At 42.7% G+C, this 13,470-nt stretch overlaps 1 protein-coding gene across 1 annotated transcript in view; it reads right to left on the reverse strand.

Annotated features, from left to right (window-relative positions):
- PLCB1 (phospholipase C beta 1) overlaps positions 1–13,470 on the reverse strand; it is a 1,010,585-nt gene that overhangs the window by 479,382 nt on the left and 517,733 nt on the right. The window contains exon 4 of the mRNA XM_077282634.1: positions 9,010–9,150. Coding sequence (XP_077138749.1) covers positions 9,010–9,150 — 141 coding nt within the window. The remainder of the gene's footprint in view (positions 1–9,009; positions 9,151–13,470) is intronic.

Raw genomic sequence — 13,470 nt, forward strand, 5'->3', positions numbered from 1 at the left:
GCATGGTGTGTATGTATGTATGTATGTATGTATGTACTGTGTTTTTTTTTTTTTACATTCAACACATTAGCCGGATGATGGGACTACTACTGTCCCATCATTGGCTAATGTGTCACTCACTGTCAGTGTAGCAGGCAGAGCCCGATGGGACTTGTAGTCCCATCGGACGATGCCTGCACACACACACACACAGCGCCGGCACACACGCACACACAGCGCCGGCACACACGCACACACAGCGCCGGCACACACACACGCACACACGCACAGCGCCGGCGGGCACAAGCACCGGCGCCGGCGGGCACAAGCACCGGCACCGGCGGGCACATGCACTGGCACCTGCGGGCACAAGCACCGGCGGGCAGAAACACCGGCACCGGCGGGCACAAGCACCGGCAGACCCCCGGCGACCGAAGCACAGCCCAGCCACACATCATGATCCCAGCACTGAGCACGCAGTGAGCACACACAGCCCCGCCCGCCCCCAGCACCGCCCACAGCCCAGTCACTCTTGCTGAGTGACTGCTGACTGTGGGGGCTGGTCACGCCTGCTGCTGACGTCACGTCAATTTTCAGAGCCTGGAAATTGACGTGACGTCGGCGGAAATGAGCGGCGGCTGCAGTCTGGGGGTCATGTGACCCGGACTCAGCAGGAGGAATAGCGCCGCTCACAGGCGAAAACGTCAACAGAAGGTAATGGCACAATTCATTAGGGGCCCCGGGGGGGTACATTGGGGGGTTAATTGAAAGTAGTGGACAACCCCTTTAAGGCCCCGTCTCACTTAGCGATTTACCAACGATCACGACCAGCGATATGACCTGGCCGTGATCGTTTCTAAGTCGCTGTGTGGTCGCTGGGGAGCTGTCACACAGACAGCTCTCCCCAGCGACCAACGATCAGGGGAACGACTTCGGCATCGTTGAAACTGTCTTCAACGATGCCGAAGTCCCCCTGCAGCACCCGGGTAACCAGGGTAAACATCGGGTTACTAAGCGCAGGGCCGCGCTTAGTAACCCGATGTTTACCCTGGTTACCAGCGTAAATGTAAAAAAAAAAAAACAGTACATACTCGCCTTTCGGTGTCCAGGTCCCTTGCCGTCTGCTTCCTGCTCTGACTGAGATCCGGCCGTACAGTGAGAGCAGAGCGCAGCGGTGACGTCACTGCTGTGCTCTCATTTCTCACTGTACGGCCGGCAGTCAGTGAGAGCAGGAAGCAGACGGCAAGGGACCTGGACACCGAAAGGCGAGTATGTACTGTTTGTTTTTTTTTACATTTACGCTGGTAACCAGGGTAAACATCGGGTTACTAAGCGCGGCCCTGCGCTTAGTAACCCGATGTTTACCCTGGTTACCAGTGAAGACATCGCTGGATCGGTGTCACACACACCGATTCAGCAATGTCAGCGGGGCCTCAACGACCAAAAAAAGGTCCAGGCCATTCCGACACGACCAGCGATCTCGCAGCAGGGGCCTGATCGCTGGTACGTGACACACATAGCGAGATCGCTATGGAGGTCGCTGTTGCGTCACAAAACTTGTGACTCAGCAGCGATCTCGCTAGCGATCTCGCTATGTGAGACGGGGCCTTTAGTCTCTTTTTCTTTGTGTTTAACATATAGATAAAAGAACAGAGAAGATTAAAGATTTTTGGCATAAGTACTGTAACACCATAGCTCATCATGAATTAGACGTGCTGTGGTGTCATGCCCCCACTACGCCCCATCCTGCCCTAGCTCCACTTATTTTTGGAAACACCAAAAGTCGCAAGTCTGAGTTGCTCAAAAATTTTGCAATTTTTCAAACCAATTTGTGACCACTATCCAAATAATCCGAATCTTCGTGGGACAGATATGGATTATCTTCACGTCGGATAGGGATATGGTTGTTTATTATGTTTCTCGTTTTACAGGGGACATGGGCATCGGTGGATTAGGCGTAAAGGTGAGTATTATGGCTGTTTATTTTCTGTGTTTTACAGGTGACATGGTGGATTTGGTGTAAAGGTGAGTGTTAAAGTGTTTTTTATTTTAAATTAAGGACTCTGTCATTATTTCAACTAAAAAATTCTATTCTGGCTGTGTGGTTTTTTTTTTACAATCTAAATATGGGGTTAGTAATGGGGGCGTCTTATAGACACCACTCTATTACTATCCTCTGGACTTGGTGTCAGCGGTCATAAAACAGCTGACATCAACCCCACAAATATTATCCCAATTGCCACTGCACCAGGGGAAGCGGGAAGAGCCAGGCAAAGTGCCAGATAGATGCACCTTTTCTGAGGCGGCCGTGGGCTGCTATTTTAAGGCTGGGGGGCAAATATCCATGGCCCCTTACCAGTCTAAGAATATCAGCCCCCAGCTCTCTGCTTTACCTTGGTTGGTTTTCAAAAATAGGGGAGGACCCTATGCCATTTTTTTAAATTATTTATTTAAATTATTTTATAAATGGCATGGGTCCTCTCTATTCTTAATAACCAGCTATGATATAGCTGACAGCTCAGGCTTGCAGACTCAGCTGTTGGTTTTGCCTGCGCTGGTTATCAAAAATAGAAGAGATTTTATATCATTTTAATTATTTATTTATAGCACAGGCAGTAGTACTCTCTCATCAACCAAAGCCTGTGATTGGCGGCAACTTTTTTACCACCGGTCACAGCTGCTGGCTTACGCTGTCATCTGTCCCAGCATGGGAACTGCATTTCTCTGACCATCAGTAATAATCTTACCACCGTTCAGAGCCTGTGTTTGCCATGCTGTCATGCAGATGACAGCGTGGCAAACAACAGATGTCCCAGCCCTCCATTTATCAGAATGGGGGCCGGGTTCGGGTTCAGGTACCGTTCTTGTAACCAAACTGAATTTTTTTTTTAGATTTCAGCCGAATCTGCCGTACCCGAACATCCACAGGTTTGCCCATCACTATATAAATACTTGAGGAAAAATATCCGTGCCATAGTATTTACATGGAACATATCTTTAAGCTACAGTACAACAGAAAACATAATCCTATCGTAAAATTTGTACATACACAGAGAATCATATTTGAAAATAAAAGGTAAAACATTTTTGCCCATATAGACGGTTTAGAGGGTTGATCGTACTGACAGATTCCCTTTAAATAGAAAGTTTAAATTATCACATGGAAAATAACCCACACTATGGACAAGTCTTCTGAGATAAGAGTATTTTATTTTTACCATTTTTTACTCAGAGAAAATTCACTGACTATAATTTTAAGTGGTACTTATCCATTACTCTCACATTTCAAATCCTCAGGAGTTGAGCATGAGACAGCTCTGTCTATTCCACAATCTTATTCTAATTTGACGAGTAGCTGGAATGTTACCTTCTAATGTCGGACACTGATGTTAATCATTTTTGATGGCATATGTCACAATATAAGACATACTGAAGCCTGGTCATGCAGAATATCCAGCTGTCCTAAAAATCTTTCTGCTCATTGAGATTTAATAATAAATCATAAAATAGAGTTAACTTATATTACATTTAGAGATCAGTGGATCTTTTGAAATTTGAATTAGCTGACTTTTAAAAAAAATGTGCCCAAAAATTAGATTTGTGGTTAATAAATTTGCATGAACCTCAATACAGTAAGGATTGCAGTTATTCTGAAAATACACATGGGGGAGGAGAGAGAGAGAACCCGCTGACCATAAGCGCTTATAGTCTACATAACAGAGAGAGATAGGACCCCGCGGACCATTAGAGCTTACAGTCTACGTAAGAGAGAGCGAGAGGATCCCGCGGACCATAAGAGCTTAACATCTACATAAGAGAGAGAGAACCCGCTGACCATAAGAGCTTACAGTCTACGTAAGAGAGAGAGAGAGAACCCACGGACCATAAGAGCTTACAGTCTACATAAGAGAGAGAGAGGATCCCGTGGACCATAAGAGCTTACAGTCTACATAAGAGAGAGATAGGACCCCGCTGACCATAAGAGCTTACAGTCTACATAAGAGAGAGAGAGGATCCCGCGGACCATAAGAGCTTACAGTCTACATAAGAGAGAGAGGATCCCGCGGACCATAAGAGCTTACAGTCTACATAAGAGAGAGATAGGACCCCGTGGACCATAAGAGCTTACAGTCTACATAAGAGAGAGAAATAGGACCCCGCGGACCATAAGAGCTTACAGTCTACATAAGAGAGATAGAGGATCCCGTGGACCATAAGAGTTTACAGTCTACATAAGAGAGAGAGAGGATCCTACGGACCATAAGAGTTTACAGTCTACATAAGAGAGAGAGAGAGGATCCTACGGACCATAAGAGCTTACAGTCTACATAAGAGAGAGAGAGAGGATCTCGTGGGCCATAAGAGCTTACAGTCTACATAAGAGAGAGAGAGGATCTCGTGGACCATAAGAGCTTACAGTCTACATAAGAGAGAGAGGATCCCATGGACCATAAGAGCTTACAGTCTACATAAGAGAGAGAGAGAGGACCCCGCTGACCATAAGAGCTTACAGTCTACATAAGAGAGAGAGAGGATCTCGTGGACCATAAGAGCTTACAGTCTACATAAGAGAGAGATAGGATCCCACGGACCATAAGAGCTTACAGTCTACATAACAGAGAGAGAGAGATAGGATCCCACGGACCATAAGAGCTTACAGTCTACATAAGAGAGAGCGAGGATCCCGCGGACCATAAGAGCTAACACTTTACAGGTGAGAGACAGGGAGAGGAGTCTGCTGATCATAAGAAATTACACTCTGCAGAAGAGAGAGAAGGAATTCCACCGACCATAAGAATTTAAAGGGGTGGTCTGAGGTCCAAAGAAATTTTCCTCCTAAATCCCTATCTATTTCGTGTAATAATCTAAGCAATCTTTTAATATATTTGTATTAAAAATTTCCTATCCTTCCTTAACTACACTGTTTTTTTTTTTTCTTTTTCCCTTCCTTTTCGATGACACTTCGTTTTAGAATCCCAGTGCATGCTGGGATTCTCAAACGAAGTATCATCAGGGGCAAAGGCTGGGGTCACTGTCGCAGCCTCTGCCACCTTCCTGAAATGAAGCATCATCAGTGACGATGTGCAATGCAGGAGCTGGCAAAAGAGAGTGTTGTCAGAATATCTGGTGTACAGAGAGCACCGATGTCACCTGCAGGGGCGGCGCTGGTCTCTGTTGCCCGGCTCGTTACTGCTGATCTTAGCCGGCAACAGAAAGAAATGTGACTCTGGAGATGAGAAACAATTTGCAGTACAATCTGAGTTCCACTGGGAACCGCTGATCTGTGATGTCCCAGGTACTGACCACCACTGTACAAGGTTTGCTAATCTGCTAGTTGTTATAGCAGGACTTTATGATGAGATCCACGTGACAACAGAAAATTATGTTAGCCTGCTCTCTAATGCTTCAGCAGTGTGGGAAATGGTGTTGGGAAAGTTTTTTTTGTTTTTTTTTGCAAACCACAAATTGAATCTCAAAATGTACACAGTTGAAACAACCCTGATCCCACAGACAACTGGCAACAATTATCATGAAGAAACTGTGGATGTGAAACGCTGCAGTCCTGATATTTGCCCCTGTCCTCAGTTCCCCCTCTACATTGCCCTGCAGTCAAGCAGATGTAATTCTATGCATTTATAGCATATTCCATTTTGCATCTCAGAACTTTGATTTTAGTGACAATTTTCGGAAAGGGGTACATTGTTTCTTTAAAATAGGGTCCAAATGGCAAAAAAAAAATGCAAAAAAAAAGTTTCATGTGGCTTGCATTCAAGTCTATGGCAGGTGAGTCATGAGGCACAAAATCCAAACTATATGGAAACATTTGCAACTCTGTGCCGCAGTCGTGGTAGGTCGAAGGTTGCAAGGTGACACCATAGGAAATCATTACAAGCAATGTTGCAATTCTCAATGTAGCCCTAGCCTAAATTTTTTCAATACGCCTGACATGCTTACATAGAGAGAGATATAACTATAGTGGACTATGAACGTTGCGGACCCCCTGTGCCCCAGTACTTAGTGTGGTGCAAAGGCCTCTCCACCAAATGAGGGTCAGTGATGCTATAGAAGACAAGTAAAGACCTCGGGGACTTTTATACTCTATGAACTGTGACTCGAGGTCCAGGAGAATTAAGCGTCTCTTCTATACAATGGATCCCTATGGACATAATCTTTGTTACGGGCAAGCTTAATAGACAGCAGTATTCCCTCCCATGGATGAATTTAGACAGCAGATTAGTCACAAAGAGCTGTAAATTGTACACTATTACCTAAAGGGGTTCTGCTTTTCATAAATAAAGTTAATTACAAGAAGCACTTTACATCCTCACACTGGGTGATATACGTATTCCAATAATTCAGTCCCCGGGAGGAGATCTGTGCACTTTATTTATACCACTGTATCCATCATTATGGACATCACCATTCCCATACAGCAGCCCCATTTCATTATTGTCCCTACTAATCACATGTATGTATGTATATAAAATATACAGAAGGTTACACTGCACACAAAAAAAGGTTTCTGAAAATACGATGTAAACATTTGATTGAGCATCTGCTCAGTTATTAAAAAACAAGGATTCCCACAAGCCTGTTATTCCTTGACAGACTTAATTACTATAAATCTGCAGGTCTCCATGGGGAAAGAGCCATCAGGAAAGACGTATACGTCGCTCAGGATTATAACTTGATTAATAAATCACATATCATACTGTAAGAAGCCAAACAGTTGATACCTCTAAGGTGTTGGTACCTTAGTACATATAGAAAAAAATATATATAAAATATTGTTTTTCTTATAAACGTGAACGTTTGTCATTTTTTTGGATTATCTTAGAAAGCTGCAATAATTGCTCATGCATCATCATGTGAGAAGGAAAAAAAAATCCATATATTAAAAGGGCTGTGTGACTGCAGACTTGTGAATCTACACCGCATGCACATAGAGCACTGTCAGGATTTGTCAGCATCAGGAGTGAATGATTGGGTGACCGCAATAATGAAGTATGCATGCTTTCTACCACAAAGTCCGACAAGACATGTGTAGCCTCTCGATTAGCAAGGCCATGCACGCCTAGTCGTAAGGTGGCCAGAAGTATGAATATCACACACTTGAAGTCACATGAAACACTTGTTCCAAACACCAGCATTGCAGAATCCTGACAGTGAGTGCTATGCGCGAAGCGACGATTCACAAGACGGCAGTCACAGAGTCACTGCAGACTTTCAAGCCAAACCTGGACAATCCCTATAATAATAGCAACTACATAACAAACCTAGTTTGGACAAAAGAGTAAGTGCCATTTATTTATTCATTTATTATAAATAGTGCACGTGAAAATATAATACTTTGCAATATATCATATAAGAGAGATCTGTTTGTTTTTGCTCCTGGACGAATTTTTCACTCTGTAAACTTGTATTCAGTGGTGATGTCCAAAAAAAGTTATATTGTGGCTATTAGCCAAAATTTTTCCCATTAAGATAAAATTACTCTAAGGGTGATACCTTTATTGGCTAACCAGAAAAATTAATCTAGCAAGGCTATACTAGCACAGAGGCTTCTTCCTGATGAAACTTCCTAATATAATTCTTCTGGTTTGTCAATAAAGCTATCACTCCTAAAGTAATTTTGCCTTTTTTGGGCATAAAATTGTATTCAGTGGTAAATCCCCTTACTGAGATGAGAGCTGTTGCTAATAAGATTCTATGGAGAGGGAAAAAGGAGGGAGGAGCCAGAGGAAGACACATTCTGCTGCAAGTTTACTTGAAATTACACAGACATTCTGCTTCAAGTTCACCTAAAATAACAAAGATATTCTGCTGCAAGTTCACCTGAAATAACACAGACATTCTGCTGCAAGTTCACCTGAAATAACACAGACATTCTGCTGCAAGTTCACCTGAAATAACACAGACATTCTGCTGCAAGTTCACCTGAAATAACACAGACATTCTGCTGCAAGTTCACCTGAAATAACAGACATTCTGCTGCAAATTCACCTGAAATAACAGACTTTCTGCTGCAAGTTCATCTGAAATAACACAGACATTCTGCTGCAAGTTCACCTGAAATAACACAGACATTCTGCTGCAAGTTCACCTGAAATAACAGACATTCTGCTGCAAGTTCACCTGAAATAACACAGACATTCTGCTGCAAGTTCGCCTAAAATAACACAGACATTCTGCTGCAAGTTCACCTGAAATAACAGACATTTTGCTGCAAGTTCACCTGAAATAACACAGACATTCTGCTGCAAGTTCACCTGAAATAACACAGACATTCTGCTGCAAGTTCACCTGAAATAACACAGACATTCTGCTGCAAGTTCACCTAAAATAACACAGACATTCTGCTGCAAGTTCACCTGAAATAACACAGACATTTTGCTGCAAGTTCACCTGAAATAACACAGACATTCTGCTGCAAGTTCACCTAAAATAACACAGACATTCTGCTGCAAGTTCACCTGAAATAACACAGACATTCTGCTGCAAGTTCAACTGAAATAACACAGACATTCTGCTGCAAGTTCACCTGAAATTACAGTTACAATTTAAACTTTTTTTAAGCAGCAACTGTCATCTTTTATCTCAATACTGGGAACATCTGTATTCACTGGAAACAGATTTTACTATTGAACACAGAGTTTACAGAGTGAAAAATCAGCCCTGGAAGAGAACGAAGCAGATTTCTCTGATATGATACCATATATTACAAAGTTTACATTTACAACAGAGTTGAGATCCGTTTACTACAGTAAATCTGACCCAATATATGAACAGAGCCTTCAAATATTAGATGAGTCCTAAACCCATCCATTTACCTTAAAACACATCCTTTTTTCTTCATAAACTTGTTGCGTGCACTGTGCAAAGAGAATATACTGTATGCTTTTAAGAATAGAAGAGGTCAAGACGAGTTATAGCTAAAATTGTTGCCTTTAAGTCTATATTCAATTGACCATAAAAGTGATATTCTATAGTCAATAAAAACATGTGAAACCAATAGTAATGACAACCTACCTTGGCAATTTCTTCTTGAAATGCTACTAAATTGAGATATGAAATGTTAACCAGATCTGGTCCATACACAATGGTGAACATCCGATATTCTAATCGACCTCCAAAGTTTCCAACTTCCAACTGCTCTTTCAGCTTGGGGTCCTACAGACAAAAAGAAAAATGGTCGATTTTAATTTCCAGGGAGTATTTTAGTACATGATATCCATGCAAAAACAACATGTTTAATGCTGTTATTATTTGGGCTGTATTCATTCAATAAAAATATGATCTTTCAAACCTAAGAAAGTTAGACATGAGTCCGCATATTATATTACTTGCATAAATCTGCAAAATGGCTGGTCATAAATGTTGTTGCCATAAACTTTAATAAAATGTTCCACTTATGTAACAAATTCTGCTGGGTGGATGCATTCTTTACAAATCATTACCCAAAGACCATATGGAAACATTGTGGGTGCAATGTTAGCAGTCATAGCCATGCATAGCAAACCTAGGGGTCTCATATGAGTCTAATCTAGCACTTCGGTTCAGGTCTCATTGCCATCTCCATTAGGGGCTCCTGTCTGAAGCCCAGGAAAATGGGACTTAGAAAGAACCCAAATGGAGTTAACAAATTTTAATAAGGCAAGTCTGCAACTTTTGATTTAGTTGGGCCTTCTTTTCCTTGGCAGATTTCATCTTTTATACTAGACACAGTACCGTAGTCTACTGCATTACTGTCACCCGCACAAAAGAGGATCACCGCTGAAAAAAAAGTTAAACGGCATTCAAAGTTGCAGACTTTGGACTCCACTTGCTTCATTATACCCAATAACTATGTTGGGGTTCTCGGAATTCCATTTTTCTTGGTTTCAGACAAAAACGTCTAATGAAGACAGCAAGACAGACTGACCCAGATCCTACACAGGAGCACATCAGCACTATAGGTTATTATATAATGGAACATGAACTTGTCACTTGATAGGAGTTTGCCAAGTTATAAAATATTCATATAAGCACGGTAAGAGGTTCATGCTACTTTAACCAAATTAATTTTCTTATGTTATCTTTCAATAAATCAGAATCTATAGGCTATTGGCTATTTTTAAGATCTCTTACATCAAAACATCAAATAAGTTGTCCTGTGTTGGTGACACCTGACCATACTAACATCATAAAGGGAGACCCCTTGATGCCATACAAGGAACTAATGTATAGCTTCAGCGCTGAATCATGCATTACATGGCGTAATGTATGGTCAGATGCGGTAACTCTATTGCCTTGAGTAGAAAAGCATGACTTAATGACAAGTTGTCAGATCTATCATTATATACATCTTTCCTGGTATTCTTGGTGCTTCTTGGTATATTTAAATCTCAAAATAAGGTAATAAATCAGTACCTGCTTTGACATGGCTAAATCGCTGACATGGATCACGTTCTCACTGATACTCCCAACTAGATGAGATAACACGAACTGTAAAGTTTTAGGGCTCATACTGGACACCTAGTGTCTGGTACTGAACTCTGAACTTCTCCTGTAAGTCCGTTATATAGTTCAAGGAGTTTGACAGATAGATTTTTTCCAGCTCCAAAGGTTCTGGTTGACGTTCGGATACAGTTCTGGTAGCCGAACTGAACTTTAGACTAAAGTTTGGTAGAACCCAACGAATCGGAACTTCCATTGGTCCGCTTATCCTGAACCCCAACCCCTCAAGCACCATTTTGGATATGAAAATGAAAGATTAGAGAATAGACAGTTTAGTCTTTGTCTTAGAATTGACAATAGAAGAAAAGAAGAACTATGTCAGGAAAACTAGGAGAGCTCTACTTGGATTACAGCCCCCGTCCTCATTTATCTAACTACTTAATATGTAAATTTGCTTTTATGGCAAAAACATTGATTATAATCAATGTTTTTGTTATAGAGGCATATTTATTAATTATATATAACTATGCATGTATTCCATGTAAAGCCTCATTCCAACGTCCATTTTCCACATACAAGTTCTATCAATGATTTCCTGTTACAACAAATATCCATTATAGTCTATGCAGATGTTCACATGTCCATAATTTTCTGCAGTCCGAGTGTCCGAAAAAAAGGAGATGTCAAATTCTGTCTTGAGTCTCGGATCAAACTCTCATATTCACATGAAAGGAACTGTGAAAAAAATGGACAGCTCACTGATGCCATTTGTGTTATCTGGGCATTGTTCATTCTTTACTGTTGAATGGGTAGGAGAAGCTTGGATTTTTTTGCAAATGAGAAAAACTGATGCCACACTTGTGGCGCCCCTGAGGGTTTAGTCGTCACAGAGGTACTGCACTTCATCCAGAGGTGTGGTATCCCATTCTCAGGTAAGGAGGGGCACTACCCAGGACTCTTTAACACCAGCATCCAACACCTCACCACTCCAGTAGGGGCACCTGGGCATACCCTATGGGAGGATGGCCTCATCCCAGTCTGGAGAAGGTAACTAGGAAGAGGGTGTAGGTAGAGCCAGTAGTTAGGGGAGGAGCTAATTTGAAGGGAAAGTTAGTCAGATTGTGAGAGGAGCTGAGTGGAGTAAGACGTGCAGAAAGAGGCGCCCTGTCAGTGGGCGCTAGAGAAAGAAGAGAAGAGAGAAAGAAGTTTCAGAAGAGAAAGAAGGGGTCCTAGGGGCACGGGTAGTGAGCAATCCATCTGTGGGGTCCGCATCCACGCTGACCATCGCCAGGTGGAGGGACCAGGTCACAGTGGGGAACTGGTCTCCAAGACTAGTGGAGAACTACAAGGCTCAGGTAGCCAGCCAGAGGCTGTGGTATCTGTACGTGCCATAGCCACATCCACACATATTCGCTGAAAAGGCAGCCACATAGGACCCAGGGGACTAGAGAGACGTCGCCCGACAAGATCCGGGGCTGCTGGCTTGGGACACTGTGTGTGAAGGCGCAGGAGAGGTGGGAGCCAGTACAGTGATACGGCCAGGAAAGGAACATAAGAGAAAAGTCCTGGAGAAGTGCACCCCAAATCATCTTGGGGTTGGCTGGACCACAGACCTGGAGGACACTGCACATGGCTGGAGACAGTAATCTGCAGAACTGTGAGTAAAGCATTGAAAACTGCACCCAGATGTGTCCTCTGAATTATTCCTGCGTCACTTGCCCGGCATTACAACTACCACAACCACCATCATCACAATTAACACCTCTATCTGCCCTGGGGACTAGCTCTGCCCATGGAGAGCTGAAACATCTTTACTGCATCACCAACTCAGTGGATCTGAACTGCAGAGTTGGCCATATTGACTGAACACCACGGGTGGCGTCACGAACAATTCCCCCTATAAACTTTATTATTCCCCTTTTATCATCACTTTCCTTGGATGTCCAGGGTCACTGCTACCGTGACACATCCCCTTTAAGAACCGGCCCGGTACCAAGTATCCCCACGGCCCTGGCGGGCGCTCCACACTGATGTTAAAAATAGACATGAGGACAAAAAAAATGGTAATAAATTGATTCTAGCACACTGCAGAAAAATTAACCTTTTTTTCATGTACAATAAAATAGGTGTCTGAATGAGGCCTTAGAGAAAAATAAACCGGAGTATAAGTTGTTGTGAATGCAACGTGTAGGAGCATGTTCACATTGGCCATTAAACTAACAAAACCTAAGACAGAAACAAAAAGAATGAATACCCTGTTGTGAGTAAAATGTAATAGTGCATATAAGTAACAGATGAGAAAAAGAGGGAGAGCAGCACTTCCAGCAGCTCAATAAAACAAGGATTTTATTTAGCAACCCATAAAAAAGACAAACAAGGTTAAAAGACTGGCGTCCAGGATGCTTTTAATCATAGTATCATAGTATGATTAAGGGCATCCTGGACACTATAAATGCGTCAGTTTTTTAACACTCCTTGTCTTTTTTAAGGCTTGCAAAATAAAATCCTTGTTTTATTGAGCTGCTGGAAGTGCCGCTCTCCCTCTTTTTTCCTTCTTTTGCTGCTGTGCACCCACCGATTTAGCCTCCCATGGACTCTAATCTTACAAGTGTGGTAAGCTCCAAACACCCTCTTTTTCTCCACATATTGTGAGATAGCGCTACCTGAGTGCATTGGGGGACACTCGCTTGGCAACGGGATTAAAGCACTCAGGCACGGTTTCTCACAAACAATAGTCTATTTGGTTTATTTAGGCATCATAAACTACATAACAAAGTCCATTTCATTACATCCATGAATATATCACAACCACCAGTATGTTCATGCAGCAGATAAACCTATCTGCTGCATATTACAACCCCCCTTGTCCGGGGTTACCTTCCAGGAGCTCCGCTCCTCACGCCGACTCCTTGTCAGTCCTGGCTTTGCCAACACAGAAGCCATACTAGGCTCTGCAGGTACATGGCCTCTCCGTGCACTCTTCAGGATGTCCGTCACCAGCTGGGACCGTCCAAAACGCAGGCCACACAGTGCCAAAGCCCTACCATGTGCTAT

This window comes from Ranitomeya variabilis, chromosome 2 (assembly GCF_051348905.1).
Source record: "Ranitomeya variabilis isolate aRanVar5 chromosome 2, aRanVar5.hap1, whole genome shotgun sequence".
Classification (NCBI taxonomy): Eukaryota; Metazoa; Chordata; class Amphibia; order Anura; family Dendrobatidae; genus Ranitomeya; species Ranitomeya variabilis.